Raw genomic sequence first — 21,826 nt, forward strand, 5'->3', positions numbered from 1 at the left:
GTCGGAGATCATACTCACCTCTCCTGGCATGTCTCTGCAGCCCCCCGTGCTTGTTCCATGTTGTCGGCGCGCTGTTCTTCCTGCTCTCAGCGGTCACGTGGTACCGCTCATTAAACTCATGAATATGCGCATATACATGAGTTTAATGAGCGGTACCACGTGACTGCAGGAAGAACAGCGCGCCGACAACATGGAACAAGTACGGGGGCTGCAGAGACATGCCAGGAGAGGTGAGTATGACGGGGGGAGCCATATTCACTTGTCCCCCGTTCCACCGCTGTGCATCGCTCTGCTGTCTTACGTCCTCTGGCAGTGACGTTCAGGTCAGAGGGCGCCATGACGTAGTTAGCACGCGCCCTCTGCCTGAACAGTCACTGCAGAGCCGGCAACGCTGAAGAGCAGCAGCTACAGCAGCGACGAAGTGAGTATATAGGCTTTTTTTTCTTTTTAATTGAGGCAGCGGCAGCAGCTAAGTGACTGGATTACCTTAACTACCTGTGCAATATGAGAATGCATTGGGGCCACTCACTCTGCAGCATTATACGGGGCCACCAATAACTGTGCAGCATTATATGGGGCCACTCACTGTGCGGCATTATATGGGGCCACCCACTGTGCGGCATTATACGGGGCCACTCACTGTGCGGCATTATACGGGGCCACTCACTGTGCGGCATTATACGGGGCCACTCATTTTTATTTTTGAAATTTACCAGTAGCTTCGGCATTTCCCACCCTAGGCTTATACGCGAGTCAATAAGTTTTCCCAGTTTTTTGTGACAAAATTAGGGGGGGTCGGCTTATACACGAGTATATACGGTAGCTGCAGTTGTGCTCAGGTACATGGTGCCCGCTGTCTGGACAGCATGAATCAAGTGACAGATTCCCTTTTAAATAGAATCCCGGTTTTGTGATCAGGAGGTTGATTCAGATCAAACTTCTTTAGCCTTCATCAATCAATTAGCACATCAGAGTAGTAGCTTTCCATTTCATTTGTGCATTGCTGGGTCCAGCACAGCCACAGCTGTATTTTTGACAGTACATAGTAACATAGTTATTAAGGTTGAAGGAAGATTTTAAGTCCATCTAGTTCAACCCATATCCTATCCTAACTTGCCCTAACATGTTGATCGAGGGGAAGGCAATAAAACCCCATGTGGCAAACAGTACAGTTCTCTGTTCCCTGTCATAGAGGGGTTCTTCACCATGGAACACGCTAGCAGCATACAATGAAGTCTTTATGATTCCAGGAATATGGGCACCGGTAGACGTGGTCTTCAGGAGACACTTATTTTACTGAAATATTTGCCATTTCTGATTTCTCGAATTACAGCATGGTCATTTTCGTCAGTGGAGTATAATTATTCATGGCAGAGTAAAATTTCTATTTCTCTAGACCCAAATGCACCAGATAATTTAACAAATTTATCAATTATTGTTCAATATCCGAAAATGATAAACATGTGTTTAAGATTTACTTGTAAGGGTGGATAATATTTCGGAAGACAGATCAGGAGATGTGCTGAAAACTTTATTTTTTAATTAGAATTTCCTAGTTTCTGGTTTTGTGAAATTACCCTATATATCAGTTTATATTCCAAGTTTATGCCGGAGTTAAAGGGGTATTCCAATAACAAGGATAGGTGATAACTTCTAGATTTGTGGTGGTCTGTCTCCTAAGACTCCAGCCGAAATCCAGATCAGGGCACTTTTTTTTTTTTTTTTGAATACACATGTTGGACGTCTTGTTTGTCTGTCTTCTAATTCATGTCTGAACTGATACTGTGTATGTTAAATCCATATATAGTGTTTTAGTTTCTTGATGATAGGAAATGTTTATACTGCACTCAAAAGTTCTTGACTTCCTTTACAAAGGGAGCACGGATCTATTCCTTACAGGGTATGGCATGAGATGTACAGTGCCGTTATTCTTCAGCTAAATGCAGCTGTTTTCTCTCTCTCTCATTTAGGCAGATGTCCAAGTGGAGCAGAATCGGCAACATTTTTACGAGCTGTCATTAGAATATGTATGTAAACTGCAAGAAATCCAGGAGAGGAAAAAATTTGAATTTGTGGAACCTGTAAGTGAATACATTGGCATAGAGAGCATAAATGGTCTGTGACACGCTGTACATAGTCATTGCTGCCAGCAAATCACAGGAGAACAGTCGTACTGCAGCTCTTACAGTGGTTGTCCATAAATAAAGAAAAGTAGCAACAAGTAATACAAAATGTTGTACTCCGTTCTGATGTTATCTCTGAGGCTTGCACGGTACGGTTTCCGGGGCATAGACCATGACTGGTAGGAAAGTACTGTCAGGGGCAGACACGCCACGTGTGCAGCATAGGGGCCCATGGGAGGGGCCCTTTCATATTGCAGGTGGCGCAGACGCTGCTGTGGTTGTTCCAATTTCTCCCCTTGTAGATTCTCCTTCTCTGATGCAGGTGGCCTTTCCACCAATGTCCTCACTATGCTTTTATTTATAGTTAATGGGGTGGTATTATGTTAAGAAAGTGGTAACATTAACTAGACAGAAAAAGCAAGTCAGTTGCAAACTTACCGTATATACTAGAGTATAAGCCGACCTGAGTATAAGCCGAGGCCCCTAATTTTGCCACAAAAAACTGAGAAAACTTATTGACTCGAGTATAAGCCGAGGGTGGGAAATGCAGCAGCTACTGGTAACTTTCAACAATAAAAATACATACCAATAAAAAAAAATTAATTGAGACATCAGTAGGTTAAATGATTTTGAATATCTATATTGAATCAGGAGCCCCATATAATGCTCCATACAGTTCATGATGGCCCTATAAGATGCTCCATACAAAAATACACCCCATATAATGCTGCACAAAGGTTAATAATGGCCCCATAAGATGCTCCATACAAAATACGCCCCATATAATGCTCCATAAAGTTCATAATGGGCCCCATAAGATGCTCCGTGAAGTTCATGATGGGCCCCATAAAATGCTCCATACAAAAATATGCCCCATATAATGCTGCAGAAAGGTTAATGGTGGCCCCATAAGAAGCTCCATATTAATATATGCCCCATATAATGCTGCACAAAGGTTAATGGTGGCCCATAACATGCTCCATATTAATATATGCCCCATATAATGCTGCTGCGATTTAAAAAAAAAAATAAAAAATGCATACTCTCCTGTCGTCGCTGCCCGCTGCTCCTCAGCGTCGCCGGCTCTCTGCAGTGACTGTTCAGGCAGAGGGCATGCACTAAACACGTCATTGCGCCCTCTGACCTGAATGTCACAGCAGTGGAACGGGGACTGGTTAATATGGCTTGGCTCGCCCTCCCCCAGTCATACTTGCCCTCCTGGCGTCTGCATATCATGCTCTGCTACATCTCAGTCCAGGCGTCTGCTTCTCTCTGTTACTGCTCATTAAAATAATGTATATGCTCTCCACCCCTATGGGAGTCGAGACGTGACCATATTCATTACTTTAATGAGCGGTGTCACATGACCGCACAGGAAGAAGACCGGAAGAGAGATGCAGACGCCGGGACTGAGATGTAGCAGAGCCTGATATGCAGACGCTAGGAGAGTGAGTATGATGTCTTCTTCTCCCCCCAGTCCCCCTCCCCTGCCAGCTTTCTGGCGTATGACTCGTGTATAAGCCGAGAGGGGGCATTTTCAGCACGAAAAAATGTGCTGAAAATCTCGGCTTATACATGAGTATATATTTCATGCTATCTGCTGTGGTTATCCTGATATGAGAGCTTTTGTCATGCACAGGGTACAGCGTGTTTCTAAGGAGACCGAGCACTAAAGCCTGGACTGAGAATGCAGTGTCACTGCAGTTACATTACAGGCCAAGGAGATAAAGCCTGAATTACCAATCACCTCTCTTCAGCCCACTTATCTCTATACTACTGTTAGCTTCTTACCTCTCTCTCAGGTCCGGAACGATTATTAGTAGTGATGAGCGAACGTGCTCAGATAAGGTGTTATCCGAGCATGCTTGTGCCTAGTTTCTTCAGCATGCAAGAAATATATGTTCAAGTCTCGTCCCCTCGGCTGCATGACTCGCCGCTGTTGGGCAATCCCTGCATTTGTTGCGATTGTCTAACAGCTGTGAGACATGCAGCCACGGGGACTAGAGCATAATATTTGAGCACTCCAAAGACACTCGGTTAGAACATGAGCATGCTCAGATAACACCTTATCTGAGCAGGTTTGCTCATCACTAGGTATCAGTCCTGAAAAATCACAATCTCCGAACCTCCACTTCATTGGAAGTTTCTAGAGAAGTTCTCCCATTCATTGCTCACATACAAACATACAGTGGGGAAAAAAAAGGCTTGGTCAGCCACCAATTGTGCAAGTTCTCCCACTTAAAAGATGAGAGAGGCCTGTAATTGACATAGGTAGACCACAACTAAGAGTCAAAATGAGAAAACAAATCCAGAAAATCACCTTGTCTGATTTGGCAAGATGTTTATTTTGCAAATTATGGTGGAAAATATGTATTTGGTCACCTAAAAACATGAAAGATTTCTGGCTCTCACAGACCTGTAACTTTTTCTTTAAGAGGCTCCTCTGTCCTCCACTCATTACCTGTAGTAATGGCACCTGTTTGAACTTATCAGTATAAAAGACACCTGTCCACAACCTCAAGCAGTCACACTCCAAAATCCACTATGGTGAAGACCAAAGAGCTGTCGAAGGACACCAGAAACAAAATTGTAACCCTGCACCAGGCTGGGAAGACTGAATCTGCAATAGGCAAGCAGCTTGGTGTGATGAAATCAACTGTGGGAGCAATAATAAGAAAATGGAAGACATACAAGATCACTGATAATCTCCCTCGATCTGGGGCTCCACGCAAGATCTTACCCCGTGGGGTCAAAATGATCACAAGAACGGTGAGCAAAAATCCCAGAACCACATGGGGGACCTAGTGAATGACCTGCATAGAGCTGGGACCACCGTACCAAAGGCTACCATCAGTAACACCCTACACCGCCAGGGACTTAGATCCTGCAGTGCCAGACGTGTCCACCTGCGCCAATACATGTCCGGGCCCGTCTGAAGTTCGCTAGAGAGCATTTGGATTATCCATTGGTGGCTGACTAAATACTGACTAAATACCTAGACTATTGATCAAGCAGTGACCGACCATTGATGTGTCCCAGTAGCCGAAGCTCAGCAGAATGACAAAACTACTGATCAGAAACGTTGCTCAAGGATAGCCTGCCCGAGCACAACAAGGAAGTGAAGGAGACTGAGGGGCTGTATAAGACATACAGTGGGTATGGAAAGTATTTTTATACCCCTTAAACGATTTCACTCTTTGTTTCATTGCAGTCATTTTTTTTTCTCATTAATGTACACTCTGCACCGCATCTTGACTGAAAAAAACAGAAATATAGACATTTTTGCAAATTTGCAAGAAAAAACGAAATATCTCATGGACATAAGTATTCAGGCCCTTTGCTCAGACACTCATATTTATGTCACATGCTGTCCATTTCCTTGTGATCCTCCTTGAGATGGTTCTACTCCTTCATTGGAGTCCACCTGTGTTTAATTAAACTGATAGGACTTGATTTGTAAAGGCACACACCTGTCTATATAAGACCTTTCTATATAAGAGGTCTGAATACATTCCATAGCCACTGTAAATTGAGAATAACCCTTTAACTATTTTCTTGTTTTTGAAATCTGGCCAGTCCCAGCATTCAAACTCTCAACCTTCTGAATGGCAGGCAAGAGCTTTGGCAATGAGCCATAGGCTGCACTGCTAAATATAGTGTATTCTTTACAGGAATATTGTACTAGGCCATAAAGATATCTCTGTATACCTGTATATTAGAGGTAAAATAAAGTCAAGCAATTTAGTTACACAAAAAATTGGGAAAAACAGTAAATAATCACCCTTTAGAACGCTTTTTAAAAATGAACCAGTAAATAACCTGGACATATTTGGTATCAACACATCCAATGCAGTGAACAGATTATTTATGATAATCTTTTAATGGTGTAGAAAAATTTTTCTTTTTTTTTTGTGGTGAGCACAACCTCCATCTGTAGACGTCGGGCACTCAGACCATCCTCATGGAGTCGGTTTCTAGCAATTTGTGCAGACACATGCACATTTGTGGCCTGCTGGAGGTCATTTTGCAGGGCTCTGGCAGAGCTTCTCCTTGCACAAAGGCTGAGGTAGCGGTCCTGCTTCTGGGTTGTTGCCCTCCGCCCCTCCACATCTCCTGGTGTACTGGCCTGTCTCCTGGAAGCGTCTCCAGCCTCTGGACACTACTCTGACAGACACAGCAAACCTTCTTGCCACAGCTGGCATTGATGTGCCATCCTGGATGAGCTACACTACCTGAGCCACTTATGTGGGTTGTAGAGTTCGTCTCATGCTACCACGAGTGTGAAAGCACAACCACATTTAAAAGTGACCAAAACATCAGCCAGAAAGCATTGGTACTGAGATGTGGTCTGTGGTCCCCACCTGCAGAACCGCTCCTTTATTGAGGGTGTCTTGATAATTGCCAATAACTTCCATCTGTTGTCTATTCCATGTGCACAAAAGCATGTGAAATTGATTGTCAATCAGTGTTGCTTCCTAAGTGGACAGTTTGATTTCACAGAAGTTTGATTTACTTGGAATTATATTCTGTTGTTTAAGTGTTTCCTTTATTTTTTTGAGCAGTGTGTATGTGTGTGTGTGTGTATATACATAGTACAGACCAAAAGATTGGACAAACCTTCTCATTCAAAGAGTTTTCTTTATTTTAATGACTATGAAAATTGTAGATTCACTCTGAAGACATCAAAACTATAAATTAACACGTGGAATTATATAATTAACAAAAGAGTGTGAAACAACTGAAAATATGTCTTATATTCTAGTTTCTTCAAAGTAGCCACCTTTTGCTTTGATTACTGCTTTGCACACTCTTGGCATTCTCTTGATGAGCTTCAAGAGGTAGTCACCGGAAATGGTTTTCACTTTACAGGTGTGCCCTGTCAGGTTTAATAAGTGGGATTTCTTGTCTTCTAAATGGGGTTGTGATGTGCAGAAGTCTGGTGGATACACAGCGGATAGTCCTACTGAATAGACTGTTAGAATTTGTATTATGGCAAGAAAAAAGTAGCCAAGTAAAGAAAAACGAGTGGCCATCATTACTTTAAGAAATGAAGGTCAGTCAGTCCGAAAAATTGGGAAAACTTTGAAAGTGTCCTCAAGTGCAGTGGCAAAAAACATCAAGCGCTACAAAGAAACTGGCTCACATGAGGACCACCCCAGGAAAGGAAGACCAAGGGTCACCTCTGCTGCGGAGGATAAGTTCATCCGAGTCACCAGCCTCAGAAATCGCAGGTTAACAGCAGCTCAGATTAGAGACCAGGTCAATGCCACACAGAGTTCTAGCAGCAGACACATCTCTACAACAACTGTTAAGAGGAGACTTTGTTCAGCAGGCCTTCATGGTAAAATAGCTGCTAGGAAACCACTGCTAAGGACAGGCAACAAGCAGAAGAGACTTGTTTGGGCTAAAGAACCCAAGGAATGGACATTAGACCAGTGGAAATCTGTGCTTTGGTCTGATGAGTCCAAATTTGAGATCTTTGGTTCCAACCACCGTGTCTTTGTGCGACGCAGAAAAGGTGACAGATGGACTTTACATGCCTGGTTCCACCGTGAAGCATGGGGGAGGAGGTGTGATGGTGCTTTGCTGGTGACACTGTTCGGGATTTATTCAAAATTGAAGGCATACTGAACCAGCATGGCTACCACAGCATCTTGCAGCGGCATGCTATTCCATCCCATTTGCGTTTAGTTGGACCATCATTTATTTTTCAATTTTCAATAGGACAATGACCCCAAACACACCTCAAGGCTGTGTAAGGGCTATTTGACCAAGAAGGAGAGTGATGTGGTGCTACGCCAGATGACCTGGCCTCCACAGTCACCAGACCTGAACCCAATTGAGATGGTTTGGGGTGAGCTGGACCGCAGAGTGAAGGCAAAAGTGCCAACAAGTGCTAAGTATCTCTGGGAACTCCTTCAAGACTGTTGGAAGACCATTTCCGGTGACTACCTCTTGAAGCGTGTGCAAAGCAGTAATCAAAGCAAAAGTTGGCTTCTTTGAAGAACCTAGAATATAAGACATATTTTCAGTTGTTTCACACTTTTTTGTTAATTATATAATTCCACGTGTGTTAATTCATAGTTTTGATGCCTTCAGAGTGAATCTACAATTTTCATAGTCATGAAAATAAAGAAAACTCTTTGAATGAGGTGTGTCCAAACTTTTGGTCTGTACTGTATGTATATATATATATTTTATACTCCTATAATATCTTTAATTTTTGCATTCTAATAAATTTGCGTGTCATCTCTTGGACATGGGTTGAAAATGCACTGTCATGTTCTGCCTGGTTCCCCAGCACTGTTGGATACACGCACTGTTGTGTTGTCTTTTACATATGTGTGAATACACATTTGTAGCTGTAGTCGGGTTTTTTTTTTCCACTGCTAAAGTGCACATACTTTTGCCTCTATTGTTTTTGCAGAAATACTTATCAGATTACTTCACCTTCTACCCTTTTATACATCTCATATCTATGACTGGATAATAAAGCCATCTCCATTATGCTCCTCCAACTAGTTGGCGACTACATTTTTTTTTTTCAACTGATGTATGCAATTGTATCCAGACCCATGGATTTTGTACCTTTTTCGGAAAAAAAAAACCCCAAATGATTCCACTGATTATTTATATACACAGGAGAGCAGAAGTGGTTATGTGTCTCTCCACATTCACTGATGATGTAGTATTAATGTTTTGTGCTAATTCTTTCTAACAATCTGAGGGATGGTTTGTTTTTTTTCACAATGCTCACCTGTTTGCGTTTTTTTTTTTAATAGCCTAACTGGTGTCAGAACATTTGCCATATCTTGATTGACAAATGAGGCAAGTTATGTAAAGCTGGGACCAAGGAAAAAAGTGTATTTGCCTTTCCGGATAGCGGACTGACACACCTTGAGGGAGCTGTAATAGCATTCCTATGGCTGGTTTCACGTTGACATTACCTTGACTCCCTTTCCAGTTGTGTTCTCGTTTTGTGTTTCTCACTTTTTTTTCTTATTTAATATCTCTGCAGATAGATGTTACTTTCAAGTTTATAAAAAAATCTTGCGAACTCTACGTACACAGCATTTTTGTTGTGTCTGGCCATATTTTTTTGTCCACGTTATAATCCTCCCTACAATCTGATGGACTGATGAAGGTTGGTGTTCATGTCCGATCCCAGGGACAACATCTGCAAGGAGTTTATATGTTTTCCCCGAGATTGCGTGGGTTTACTCCCACATTCAACAACCATACTGAACAGGAATTGAGATTGTGGGCCCCAGTGGGGTCAGTGATGATGTCTGTAATACGCTGTGGAATATGATGGCGCTATATAGGAATAGGCATAACTAATAAAGATTATCACTTTAAGGCCGAGGTCACACTTGTGAGAGCTATGCGAGAAACTCGCGTGAGTCTCTCGCATCAATACCCGGCACTGCCGCCGGCAATCGGGACCGGAGTGTGCGGCTGCATGTATTTCTCGCATGGCTCTCGCAAGTCTGACCCTGGCCTAAGTGACAAATACCTTTCTAGTATTTGTGAATTATTTTTCAAAAGTCAAATATATTTTCTTTGCAACTGACTGAGTAGCAGACTCTTCTGTACAATTGCTATACAAGGTAGGACCCTACTCAAGCACCAACTCATGAAAGCTTTGTTTTTCGATTTGAAGATGACAGAGGCATTTTTACTGAAAATACACCAATTTTTTTTATCTTTTAAATGGTTTGTTTCTTGTCCATGGACTGCTCTACAGGGCTTCAAATATACCAGGAAAGGACATGTACAAGCAAATGCATGAAAACAGCCATTATAATGCTTGAAGTTTCAAGTGCGTATGAATGAGCCCTACTGATTGTCAGACAGCTTGCTATACTTGTAGAACTAGGAAGAATCTAAGTATACGGACATTAATATGTAGAAAACTTGTGATTAAATGAATTCCGATATGAATGAGTAAAGATCTGGGTAACTGCATGTACAAGTACTGTATTGGTCGCCATATTAGATTTCTCTCATCTTTCCCATGAATGGTAATAACTCTAATTGTTTTTTCATATCTTTATTTTGCTTTATTTACTACATTAGTTGGAATTTTGACTTATTGAATATTTTCTATGAACTTTCTGGTGCTGCTAATTTTTGTTCCTTGAATATTTAATGACATTTACTTTTTTCATAGATGCTGTCATTTTTCCAAGGAATCTTTACCTTCTATCACCAAGGATATGAACTTGCAAAAGATTTTAACCATTACAAACTGGAGCTCCAAATTAACATTCAGAATGTGAGTGTGGTTGTCTTATTAGGATATATGCATATATACATGGTATTTATTTACTGTTACCTCTGACATTGTAAGCTCCAGAGAGCAGGGTTCTGTCCTCTCTAAGTTTTTTGTTTTTTTATGAATAAGCCTGATGTTTTTGTTTGCAACCATTTGTCTTTCACTGTACAGCTTATTATTATGTCTGTCTGTGTGTGTAGATACTGTAGATATGCAGTACTGATCAAAAATTTCTACACACCTGTTCATACAGTGGCTTTTTTCTCTTATTGGAGTCTTCATATTGCAGATTCAGAATGAATGCAGCAAAACCATTAGGGAACACACTTGGATACAAGAGGGTGAAGAAACACGTGTGAAACAAACCACAGTTTATAAACCTTAGATTTATCAAAATACCTCTTATTTTTTTTCTGATGACCGCCTTACATATCCTTGGCATTCTCTCAATCACCTTTATCACATAGTCACCTGGAATAGCTTCCAATGAACAAGTTTGCCTCGTCAAGAGTTCATTTGTGGACTCGCCAGCTTTTAGAAAGTGTTTGTGACCATCCTGCACAGCTGCATATAGTGCTGAGTCCTAATCCACAACTATTATAAGACAAAATATGGCAAGAACTATTCAACTAGATAAAGAAAAACAACAGTCCATTTTTTTAAGGAATGAAGGTTAGTAAGTCTGAAAAAATTGCTAGAATCTTGAAGGTATCCTAAAGTGCCGTCAAGAAAACCATCAATCGCTATGATGAAATTAGCTCTTGTGGACTGACCCTGGAAAGGAAGACTAGAATTACCTCTGCTGCAGAGGATAAGTTCATCCAAGTTACCAGCTTCAGAAAATAAATTGGCAGCACCTCAGAAAACCGCTTCATAAATTATGCATAGCCCTCAAGTAACTGAATTATTTCAACATGAGCTGTCCAAAGGAGACTTAGAAGAAGTTAGCCTTTATGGTCGAATTGCTCTAAAGAGGCCACTGCTGAGGACTACAAAAATGAAGAGACTTCTTTGGACCAAGCAACCCAAGGACTGGACATTAGATTAGTGGAAATCTGTGTTGTCTTCTGATGGGTTACAATTAGAGGTTTTTGGTACCAACTGCCATGTCTTTGCAAAACGTAGAGAAGGTTAGTGGATGGTTTCCACATGTGCCCACTGTAAATCATGTAGGGGAGAGGTGTGATCACGTGGGGTGCTTTGCTGGTATCGTAGAATGTTAGAGTTGGAAGTGACCTCCAGGGTCATCGTGTCCAACACCCTGCTCAATGCAGGATTCACTAAACCATCTCAGACAGATGTCTGTCCAACCTCTGTTTGAAGACTTCCATTGAAGGAGAATTCATCATCTCTCGTGACAGCCTGTTCCACTCATTGATCACCCTCATTGTCAAATTTTTTTTCTATTACCTAATGTGTATCGTCTCCCTGTCAGTTTCATTCCTTTGCTTCTTGTGTTTCTATGTGCAAATAAGACTAGTGATGATCCCTCTACACTGTGACATCCATTCAGATATTTGTAGACCGCTGTTAAGTCTTCTTTTAGTCTTCATTTCTGCAATGTAAACATTCCCAAATCCTTTAACTGTTCCTGGTAAGAAATACTTTGCAGTCTGCTCACCATCCTGGTAGCTCTTCTCTGAACTTGCTCCAGTTTTTCAATGTCTTTTTTAAAATGTAATGCCCAGAACTGGACACAGTATTCCAAATGAGGTCTGACCAAGAAGGAATAGAGGGGGGTAATTACATCACGTGATCTAGACTCTATGCTTCTCTTATTACATCCTAGAACTGTGTTTACCTTTTTTGCTGCTGCCTCACAATGTTGACCCATGTGCAGTTTGTGATCTATTAGTATATCCAAGTCTTTTTCACACGTCCTGTTGCTTAGTTCTTTTACTCCCATTCCATAAATGTAATTTTCGTTTTTCTTGCTCAGATGTAGAATCCTTGCATTTCTCCCTGTTAAATACTATTCTGTTAGTCGCTGCCCATTGTTCAAGCTTATCTAGATCCTTCTGAATCCTTCCTCTGTCTTCTCTAGTGTTGGCTATCCCTCCTAGCTTTACATAGTCTGCAGATTTGATTAGTTTACCTTAATTTCCCTTATCTAGATCATTTATAAAAATGTTGAACAACACTGGGTCCAGGACAGAACCTTGTGGTACTCCACGTGTAACATTCGTCTTAATTTGATGTGCAACTGTTTATCATCACTCTTTGAGTACAATCACTGAGCCAGTTATGAATCCACCTAACCGTAGCCTTGTCAATTAGCTACTTTATCAAATGCTTTTCTGAAGTGTAGATATACTGGTGACACTGGTGATTTTATTCCAAATTCAAGGCATATTTTTATCCACCATGGCCACCACATCATTGTACAACAATGGGCTGTCCCATCTACATGGCACTTAGTGGGACCATAACTTTTGTTTCATCAGGACAATGACCCAAAACACACATCCAAGGTATGTAAGGGCCATGTGATTAATAAGGAGCGGGAAGGATGCTGCATCAGATGACATTCCAGGCGACTAACTGATGAGGCTGCTTGATGGGATAGCAGGGGAGTGTTAAGCTGTCATCAGAGTGAAAGGAATTACTTTGAGAAATAGAAGGTCTAGCAAACATTCTGATTGATTTGTTTTTGGTGCCTTCAGTCTGAATCTAGTAAGAAGGAAAACCATTGAATGAACCGGTGTCCAAGCTTTTGACATAAATGTTATACATAATATTATGGTATAGAAACAATTTTCACACAGAAGCCCCAAATATTTAAAATTTATATAAAACTCAAAAACCTAATTTAAGTTATTTTCTGGTCATGGTTTCCTTTTTAAAGGTATTGTCCGGTTAAAAGAAATTACATCCTATTGAGGTTAAAGGTTCCCTTTTTGAGCATGCAAATTCTTCACTGAAAGATTGTGTGGCTGGTCAGATTTATTCTCTATGGGACTTGCGGAAAATTCACAGTGGTACCCTCGGCAGTTACAGAGGGAATGAAAAGGGCAGTTTTTATTAGGATTAATTATGTGCCACATTCTACTGATCAGCCTCTCTCACAGCTAAACCAGATCTCCCACTTTGCACTGATGAGGGGCAGTACCCAGCAACACAGTGTCTGCAAATGGAGATTCTGGCTTGGCTGTTATCCTAAGTCATGTAACTAGGCTCGTTAAAGGGTCAACATTGACTTTTAGGATTGCTACCTCCAATAGGTGGCACTAGAGTTCTAGTCCTCTTCCTCTCTGAAGAGACAATTTGCATAATTAGCATATTTCCCAGAGGAGCATTGCGGCTTTAAGTCTCCTCACCTCGACATGCTTAGCAGCATGTCATTCTCCGCAAGGAGAAATGATACTTCTTGGATATCGGTCAGACTCCTCTCTCACAGCCAAACCAGATCTCCCACTTTGCACTGATGAGGGGCAGTACCCTGAAACACAGTGTCTGCAAATGGAGATTCTGGCTTGGCTTTTATCCTAAGTCATACAACTAGGTTCGTTAAAGGGTCAACATTGACTTTTAGGATTGCTACCTCCAATAGGTGGCACTAGAGTTCTAGTCCTCTTCCTCTCTGAAGAGACAATTTGCATAATTAACATTCTACTGATCGATACGCTTGAATCCCTACCAATCCTGTGGATTAGTGATAACTTGTTTTATCCAGACAATCCCTTTATAAGTATGTATTCTGAGAATTGTTTATTATATTGTATCTTAATTTTTCCTATAAACTGTGCTGTGTAAATCCAGTGTGGATCTTCATAGCATTCTATAGCGATTATCAAAGAGAGAAAAAAATAGAAGCATATACATGGAACCATGCTGCCACCTAGTGGAAGTTTTACATTGGTACAAAAAGTTTGCATTGCAGATACAACACCAATATTGCCATGAGAATTTCTATGCTGGAAGAGCAGCAATATCAACGCCCATGTATTTTTATGACGTGTTTTTATTTATTTTTTTAAAAACATTTTTTGGGGCCGGGTTCAAACAGCCGTATTTCAAAGTCTGTATATGGATCGCAGTTCTAGGGATGATGGCTATGAATTTGGGTCAGGAGACGCACACTCAGTCCTGGCATTGTGTTTTATATTTGAACCATGAAATATGGCCTCCAATGGATTTGTCACCAGTGTAAAGGGCATACCTTATTGAAGAGGTCTGATGCTTGTAGCTGAGGTATTTCTGACAGGTGGAGGAAAGTTCAATCGCCATTTTTTCATATATCAGCATTGTCAATTATGCTTTTCTATTCTGTCATAGAAGAAAAACTTCTAAATTAGATCTTTGACTAATTCATTGAACAACAAACAACTGCTGCACCCTATTGACTTATAACGTGATCATCTCAGATCCGCCAAAGGGGCCAAATTTGAATCGTGTGGACACATGAATGATGGACCGCACCACAGAATAAATGTTAAGAATGTTAAAAAATGTTACAGAAACTTGATAGAGGGTGGTAACATTTGCATTGGAGTGTTGCATGCATTTGTTTTTACTATACTTTCATGGCCGAAAGTGTTGGCACCCTTGAGATTTGTTTCTGGAAAATTATTGCAATTATACATGTGTGGAGACACGGGGGGTCGTTGAGCGCCCAGGTCCGCTAGCTAAAACTGCATTCACCAGGGATCGTCCCACTGGATGCCCGCTCTCTTTTCTCCACTGGCATAATGCTCCTCAGATAACACAGGGTGAGGGTAAAACAATGTAGCAATACTTTATAGAACAACAAAACTGGCCGATAACACTTAGGCTATGTGCACACGTACTTTTGAGAGCTGCGGATTTGTCCCCGCGGATTTGTAAAAAAACGCAGGTAAATCTGCAGGTCAAAAGTCCTGCGGTTTACCTGCGGTTTCACACCTCATAATGGATACCTTGTGAAACCGCAGCGGAATCCGCACAAAGAATTGACATGCTGCGGATTGTAAGCCGCAGCAAATCCGCGCTGAAAAATCCGCAGCATGGGCGCAGCGTTTTTGGTTTTACCATTGGAAATAATGGTACTGTACAATGCAGCAGAAACTGCTGTGTACCCGCAGGGCCAAAACCGCTGTGGATCCGCAGCAGAATCCGCACCGTGTGCACATAGCCTTAGAAAATACCCAACATGGTGCACATTAAGAGTCTCACTTTTCTGCTGATTTATCAAGATAATAGCAGCTGTTACTTCAGATCTTCCAGGGCCCACTACCCCACCTGTGGCACGCACACAGACAAGACATAACGACAAGCGTAGGAAGATGACAGTCCCTACAAGGCAAGTTGACCTGGGGGGGGGGGTCACAACATGTCTTCAGCTTCCAGGGTGGACTACCCCACCTGTTTCACGCACATAGAAAAGGTAACGACAAGCTTAGGAAGCTGAAAGATCATTGAGGGAGAAGGCCAGTTGACCAGAGGGTCACAACCTGGCTTCTCCAAACATCTCCATGGAGCCAGGCTGGTCCCATTCTTGGTATCCATGGATTTGCAATGGTCAACGGAGCAGATCTGTATTCTTGTAGCTGGAGCCGTGGTCCTCTAAGCAGGCATCCTGTAGAATGGCAAACCTGTGTCCCTCGTGATGAAGCCATGATGTCTCGGCTGCTGTCCTGTAGAGAGTTTGGTTCTTTGGATGTGTGGATGTCTTGACTGAATATCTCTGGCTCCCTCTCTGTCTCTTCATACAGAGGCATATAACCTCTTTTTATACTTAACAAGTATCCTTCAAACCAGCATTCACAGATAAAGAGTAAGAATGGTAATCTATTTGCATAGTTTTTCCTCCTGTATTGTAAATATCAACAAACAGGCTGGCTTGGACAATGTGTAATTAGTATATCGGCAGCATCACTAGTCATCCTGGATAAGAGCACAATATGTCATAACAAATTGTCAACATTATAGACTTACACAAGCAAAAGTCTGTTTTCTTGACCAACCAGAAAGAAACACATAAATTCAAAAGTCAACATAGGGATAAGTCTATTCTTATTGGCTTGCTGAAAATAGACATCTGGTTAATTCAGATACAATTCTGTATCCTCACAACATAATTTGTTAGGCTACTTTCACATTAGCGTCTTTGTGCGCTGCGCATCGTGCGCAATTAGAAACGCATGCAAAAACGCATCATGCGTTTTTGCATGCGCTTGCGTTTTTTATGCGCATTCGTTCTCTAGGTGTCAAACCAGTGTCTACCCATGTTTACTCGTAAAAAGCACGCGTACGCAAACGCAGGCATACGCATGTCCATGCGCACGCCTGCTTTCCCATAGATTTGTAATGGGTTATGGCGCATTCCGTGCGCAAGCGAACACATGCGTTTTTTTTTACGCCTTTGGACAGACCCAAAAAAGCAACAGGTTGTGTCTGGCGCGTCTAGACGCATACCTTGAAAAAACGCATGCGCACGAAAACGCAGACGAATGCATGCAAATGCAAGACCATGCGTACGCCATGTTAAACATAGGTACGCATGATGCATGCGCACGGATGCGCTGCGCAAAAAAAACGCTAATGTGAAACCAGCCTTATACACTTGTTTTTCTTTTATGTGTATTAGAACAGCACAAATAAACAGAACAAAAGTCAAATTGGACATAATTTGTGACCAAAAATCCTTTGGAAATCTTCAGATTTCATGATGCCTTGCGCAGTCATGGCAAGCAGTGCTAAAGGCAGCAAAACAACCCTAAAATTTCCTAGAGCCTCCACTATATGTGATTGGAGGTAATGTGTTCTTTTCTTTGTAGGCTTCATTCCATTTTCAATGAACAATAGAATGATGTGCTCTGCCAAACAGCTCTATCTTGGGCTTATCTGATCACAAGACGCTTTCCCAGAAGGATCTTGGCTTATATATGTACATTTTGGCAAACTGCACTCTAGATTTTTTATGTCTATGTGTCAGAAGTGGGGTCCTCCTTGGCCTCCTGCCATAGCGTTTCAATCTAATGTTTATAGTTTGCGCTGACACTGATGCATCCTAAGCCTGCAGGACAGCTTGAATTTTTTTGAAACTTGATTAGAACTGCTTATCCCCCATCCGGACTATCCTGCGTTGCAACTGTTTTATCAATTTTTCTCTGCCATCCACGTCCAAGGAAATTAGCACTGTACTATGGGTTGTGTAAACTGCTTGATTATGTTGCGTAACATGGACAAGGGAACATCAACATATCTGGAAATGGACTTGTAACCTTGAGATTATTTTTCAACAATTTTCTTCCTCAGACAATACTCTTATCCTCTTTCTGTTCTTCATGCTTAGTGTGGCACACACAGACGCACAATGCAAAGATTGAGTCAACTTCTCCCCTTTTTATCTGGTTCAGGTGTGATTTTCATATTGCCCACACATGTTACTTGCCACAGGTAAGTTTGAATGAGCATCACATGTTTGAAACAAAGTTGTTTACCACAATTTTGGAAAGATGTCAACAATTTTGTGCTGCACATTTTTGGGGTTTTGTGTGAAATCATGTCCAATTTCCCTTTTTTTCTGTGTGTTTGTACTGTCCCAATACACACAAGGAAATAAAAATGTATAACAAAACCTGTGTAATTGCAATAATTTTCTGGGAAAAAATACTTTATTTTCTGGAATAATTTGAGGGGTGCCAACAGTTTCGTCCATGACTGTGTGTATATACTGTACATATCTTTATGTTTCCTAGGAAAATTTATTTCTAAAGCTGCTATCAAACCAGTTGTTGGTTACATCCCATCCAATTCATACAGGCAAAGAAATCAAACCATAGTTTCCATCAATTGTGTAGTAATAATAACAAATAGCACAGGAAAAAAGTATTGAACATGCTTCCTGAAATTTCTTTAATACTTCACATAAAAACCTTTGTTGATGATGACAGATTCGAGACTCCTCCTGTATGGCGAAACTAGTTGCATGGATTGCTCAGGTGTGATTTTGTCCTATTCTTCCACGCAAACACTACAAATCCTGAAAGTTACGTGGGCTCCTTGTATAAATTCTGAGCTTTAGTTCATTCCATACATTTTCTCTTGGATTTAGGTCAGGAGATTGTCTGACCATTCTTACAGAATTATTTTGTTTCTCTGAAACCAATTGAGGGTTTCCTTGGCTGTGTGTTTAGGATCATTGTATTGCTGAAACTTTCCACACTCTTTTCATCTTCATCATCCTGATAGATGGCAGCAGGTTTTTATCACGAATGTCTCGTAACAATTGTCCATTCATCTTTCCTTCAATTACATGACATTTCCCGGTGCTGTATGCTGAAAAACAGCCCCACACCATGATGTTCTCAACTCCAAACTTCACTGTTGGTATGGTGTCTTTGGGGTGATATGCAGAGTGTGTGTGTGTGTATGTATGTATGTATGTATATACAGTCTGTGTGTGTGTGTGTGTGTGTGTGTGTGTGTGTGTGTGTGTGTATGTGTGTGTGTGTGTATATATATATATATATATATATATATAATATGTTTGCTCGTGCGAAATTTTCGCACATTGGTCGTTAGGGGTGCAGGCAATTTCAGAAAAAGCAAGGTGGTCAAATGTAAATGTATTTCATGAGATGATGAACACAGACAGGTATTTATATATGTAGATTGGTAATACAATAAATTGGTTTGATAAGTAGAGGCCAAAAAATGTCTTCCAGTTGAGGTGCTACCTGTAGGTCTTTGTGTCTTTCTGCAGGTTTATGAAAATGAATGTTTAAACTGTGTTTAGTGATAAAATCATGAATGTGTGGTTTGTTTGGCTCTTTTCTTGCTGAAGGGAGCAAGTTTACCTTTGAAATGGTGTATCATTTGTGTGTGTGGGGTGAAGTAATCACCGAAAAAACAGTGCATGTATACAAATGTGTTTGCATATGTGACTCACCTGCAGTGAAGTGTGCAATCCTCCAATGTGCCTGAAATAGGCTGGGCAAGCACTTGAGCAAGCTGGAATGACCCCAAGGCAAATGTTTGGATTTGTTTGTAACGTCTGTAAGCAGCTTTGTAGTAGTGTGCTTTGGGGTAGTGTGCTGCCACTTGCAGGTAATTTGACCTTTCAAATGGTGTATCATTTGTTTGTGTGGGTGGAGTATGAACAGAGCAAGTGTGCAATTCAATGAGCATGTTTTACATGTGCATGTTTACAAATGTGTTGCATATGTGACTCACCTGCAGTGAAGTGTGCAATCCTCCAATTTGTGTTATGATTGAGTCACCGTAGGAGGCAGACACAAAAATAGAAGCTACGTCCAGAAAACCAGAGAAGTTGGCAACTATCAGATTGCAGACTCCTGAACCTATCAACACAACTAGCAGTAGCCGTGGGGGGTTCCTACGATGCCCTAGACCCCTCGATCACAGCCGGAGCGCTAAATAGCCTAAAGACAGAAAAGGAAATCTAAACTGCCCCAGAGCAGACCCCAATGTAAAAGGCAGCCCCCAACATATAATGACGGTGAAGCAAGATGAAAAAACACTCACACAGATAGAAAGATAGGCTGAGCAAACGATGGGGCCCAAGCTAGCTAAACAGAACAGGAAAGGAAGGTTGCTGTCTGCAATCTACCAAAACCCTATCAAAGACATAAGCCAACAAGCTGATATGAAAAAGACCCTGAAGCAGCTAGGCTTCAAAAACTAAATCAGCACTCAGGTATTTTCAGAAGACAGAGCTAAAGGAATTCAGCACACCCCAGCAGGGAATGGCAGAAATCCAGAAAAACAAAGCAAAACAAAGTCTAAGCACAAATGCAAAAGGCCGAGCAGAAAACTTAGCTTTAGAGGAGCAGGAATTCAGACTGGTCTCCAAGGATCCCACAGAGAAATCACCCGCAGGGCAGAAGGGCGTCGGCAGCCTTATATCCAGTCAGTAACTCCACTCAGCCAGTCATCATCATCAGACTCAGGTGTTTGATAATCAGGATCACTACCTTTCTTTACCAGAAGAGGGAGTTCCTCGGGCTTCAGTAGTGAAGGGGAAAATTAACTCACAACAAATTTGCCTGAAATAGGCTGGGCATGCAGTTAGGCAGGCTGGAAACCCCCAAGGCAAATGTTTTGGATTTGTTTGTGTTGTCTGTAAGCAGCTTTGTGGTAGTGTGCTTTGGGGTACTGTGTTGCCAGGTTTTTTTTCCTTGCTGCAGGTTTATGAAAATTAATGTTTAAACTGTATTTTGTGATCAAATCGTGGATGTATGGTTTGTTTGGCTATTTTCTTGCTGGAGGGGGCAAGTTTACCTTTCAAATGGTGTATTCTTTGTGTGTGTGGGTGCAGTATGAACGGAGATGCAAAGTAATCACCAAAAAACAGTGTTTAGAAATAATAGAATAGATATATATGATTATTGCATCAACATTTCTTCTGTGGCTCAGTCCTTTATTCCTGTGTCGAAATGATTCAACAGTAGTGCTCTTGCAGTGATTTTATTTATATAAGTCTTCAAATTTTAAAATATTTTTGCTTTTGGTACTTTAGACCCGAAATCGTTTTGAAGGAACACGATCCGAAGTTGAAGAGCTAATGAGAAAGATCCGAGAAAGGCCACAAGAGCACAAACGAGCTAGCCCTTTTACAATGGAAGGCTACCTGTATGTCCAGGAGAAACGTAAGCCTTGCTGCCAGTCCTGTGCAGCCAATATTACATTCTTCTGTAACTTATCTTCATTTTAGCTCATGGCCAACATATTTAGTTGTCACTTTAGTTCTAGAATCTGTTTAGTCAAATAATCACATCGTCATCAATACTTGTATCTATTTTATTTCTTATCTAGGTCCTGCCCCGTTTGGCTCCAGCTGGGTGAAGCACTACTGCATGTATAAGAAGGATTCCAAGACCTTTTCTATGTTTCCATATGAACACAGATCAGGAGGGAAAATAGTGAGTATAAGAAAAATCGTTTGTTTTTTTTTTCATTTTATATTAAGTGCAGCTTGTAAAATAATAAGCAGCTCCATCGCTGCTTCTCTTCCCTGAACAATTTACAGCTTCATTGCTAAAAATGTATGTATAATATTAAATTATAGTGGTGCAATTTTGGAAAAACAACCAGACTGGACAAATTAGGACCAGAAAATCTTTAATTTTATGAATTAATAAAAGCACAAATACATTCAAGTCTGCACAGGTAAAAGCAAGGTGCATGTGGAAGGCTTTTTGGTCTCTAGCAGCGGTCGCGAGGTTGCTGGTTTAGCCACTAGTATTCCATGACACATTGGTGGTGTGCATTGGCGTAATTCAAGACTCAAGGGCCCCATTGCAAAATCTCCAACAGGGCTCCCAACTCTCATAGGTCTTTTAGGCTATGTGCACACGTTAAGCATTTGCTGCAGAAATTTGTGCTTCTCTTGACAGGAAAAACGCAGCATAAAATACATGCAGATTTTCCCCCACTTATTTGAAAAGTAGAAATCTGCAGCACAAACACTGAAATAGTTGAC

The 21,826-nt window shown here is 41.3% G+C and overlaps 1 protein-coding gene across 2 annotated transcripts in view; it reads left to right on the top strand.

Annotated features, from left to right (window-relative positions):
- Nucleotides 1-21,826, top strand: part of ARHGAP10 (Rho GTPase activating protein 10) — a 421,521-nt gene that overhangs the window by 111,772 nt on the left and 287,923 nt on the right. The window contains exons 6-9 of one of the 2 annotated variants that reach the window (XM_073576246.1): nt 1,971-2,081; nt 10,297-10,401; nt 20,864-20,993; nt 21,160-21,266. In XM_073576246.1, coding sequence (XP_073432347.1) covers nt 1,971-2,081; nt 10,297-10,401; nt 20,864-20,993; nt 21,160-21,266 — 453 coding nt within the window. The remainder of the gene's footprint in view (nt 1-1,970; nt 2,082-10,296; nt 10,402-20,863; nt 20,994-21,159; nt 21,267-21,826) is intronic. The other variant, XM_073576247.1, reaches the window with a different exon arrangement.

This window comes from Dendrobates tinctorius, unplaced genomic scaffold (genome assembly GCF_039654945.1).
Source record: "Dendrobates tinctorius isolate UK_male_01 unplaced genomic scaffold, ASM3965494v1 ptg000008l, whole genome shotgun sequence".
Taxonomy (NCBI): Eukaryota; Metazoa; Chordata; class Amphibia; order Anura; family Dendrobatidae; genus Dendrobates; species Dendrobates tinctorius.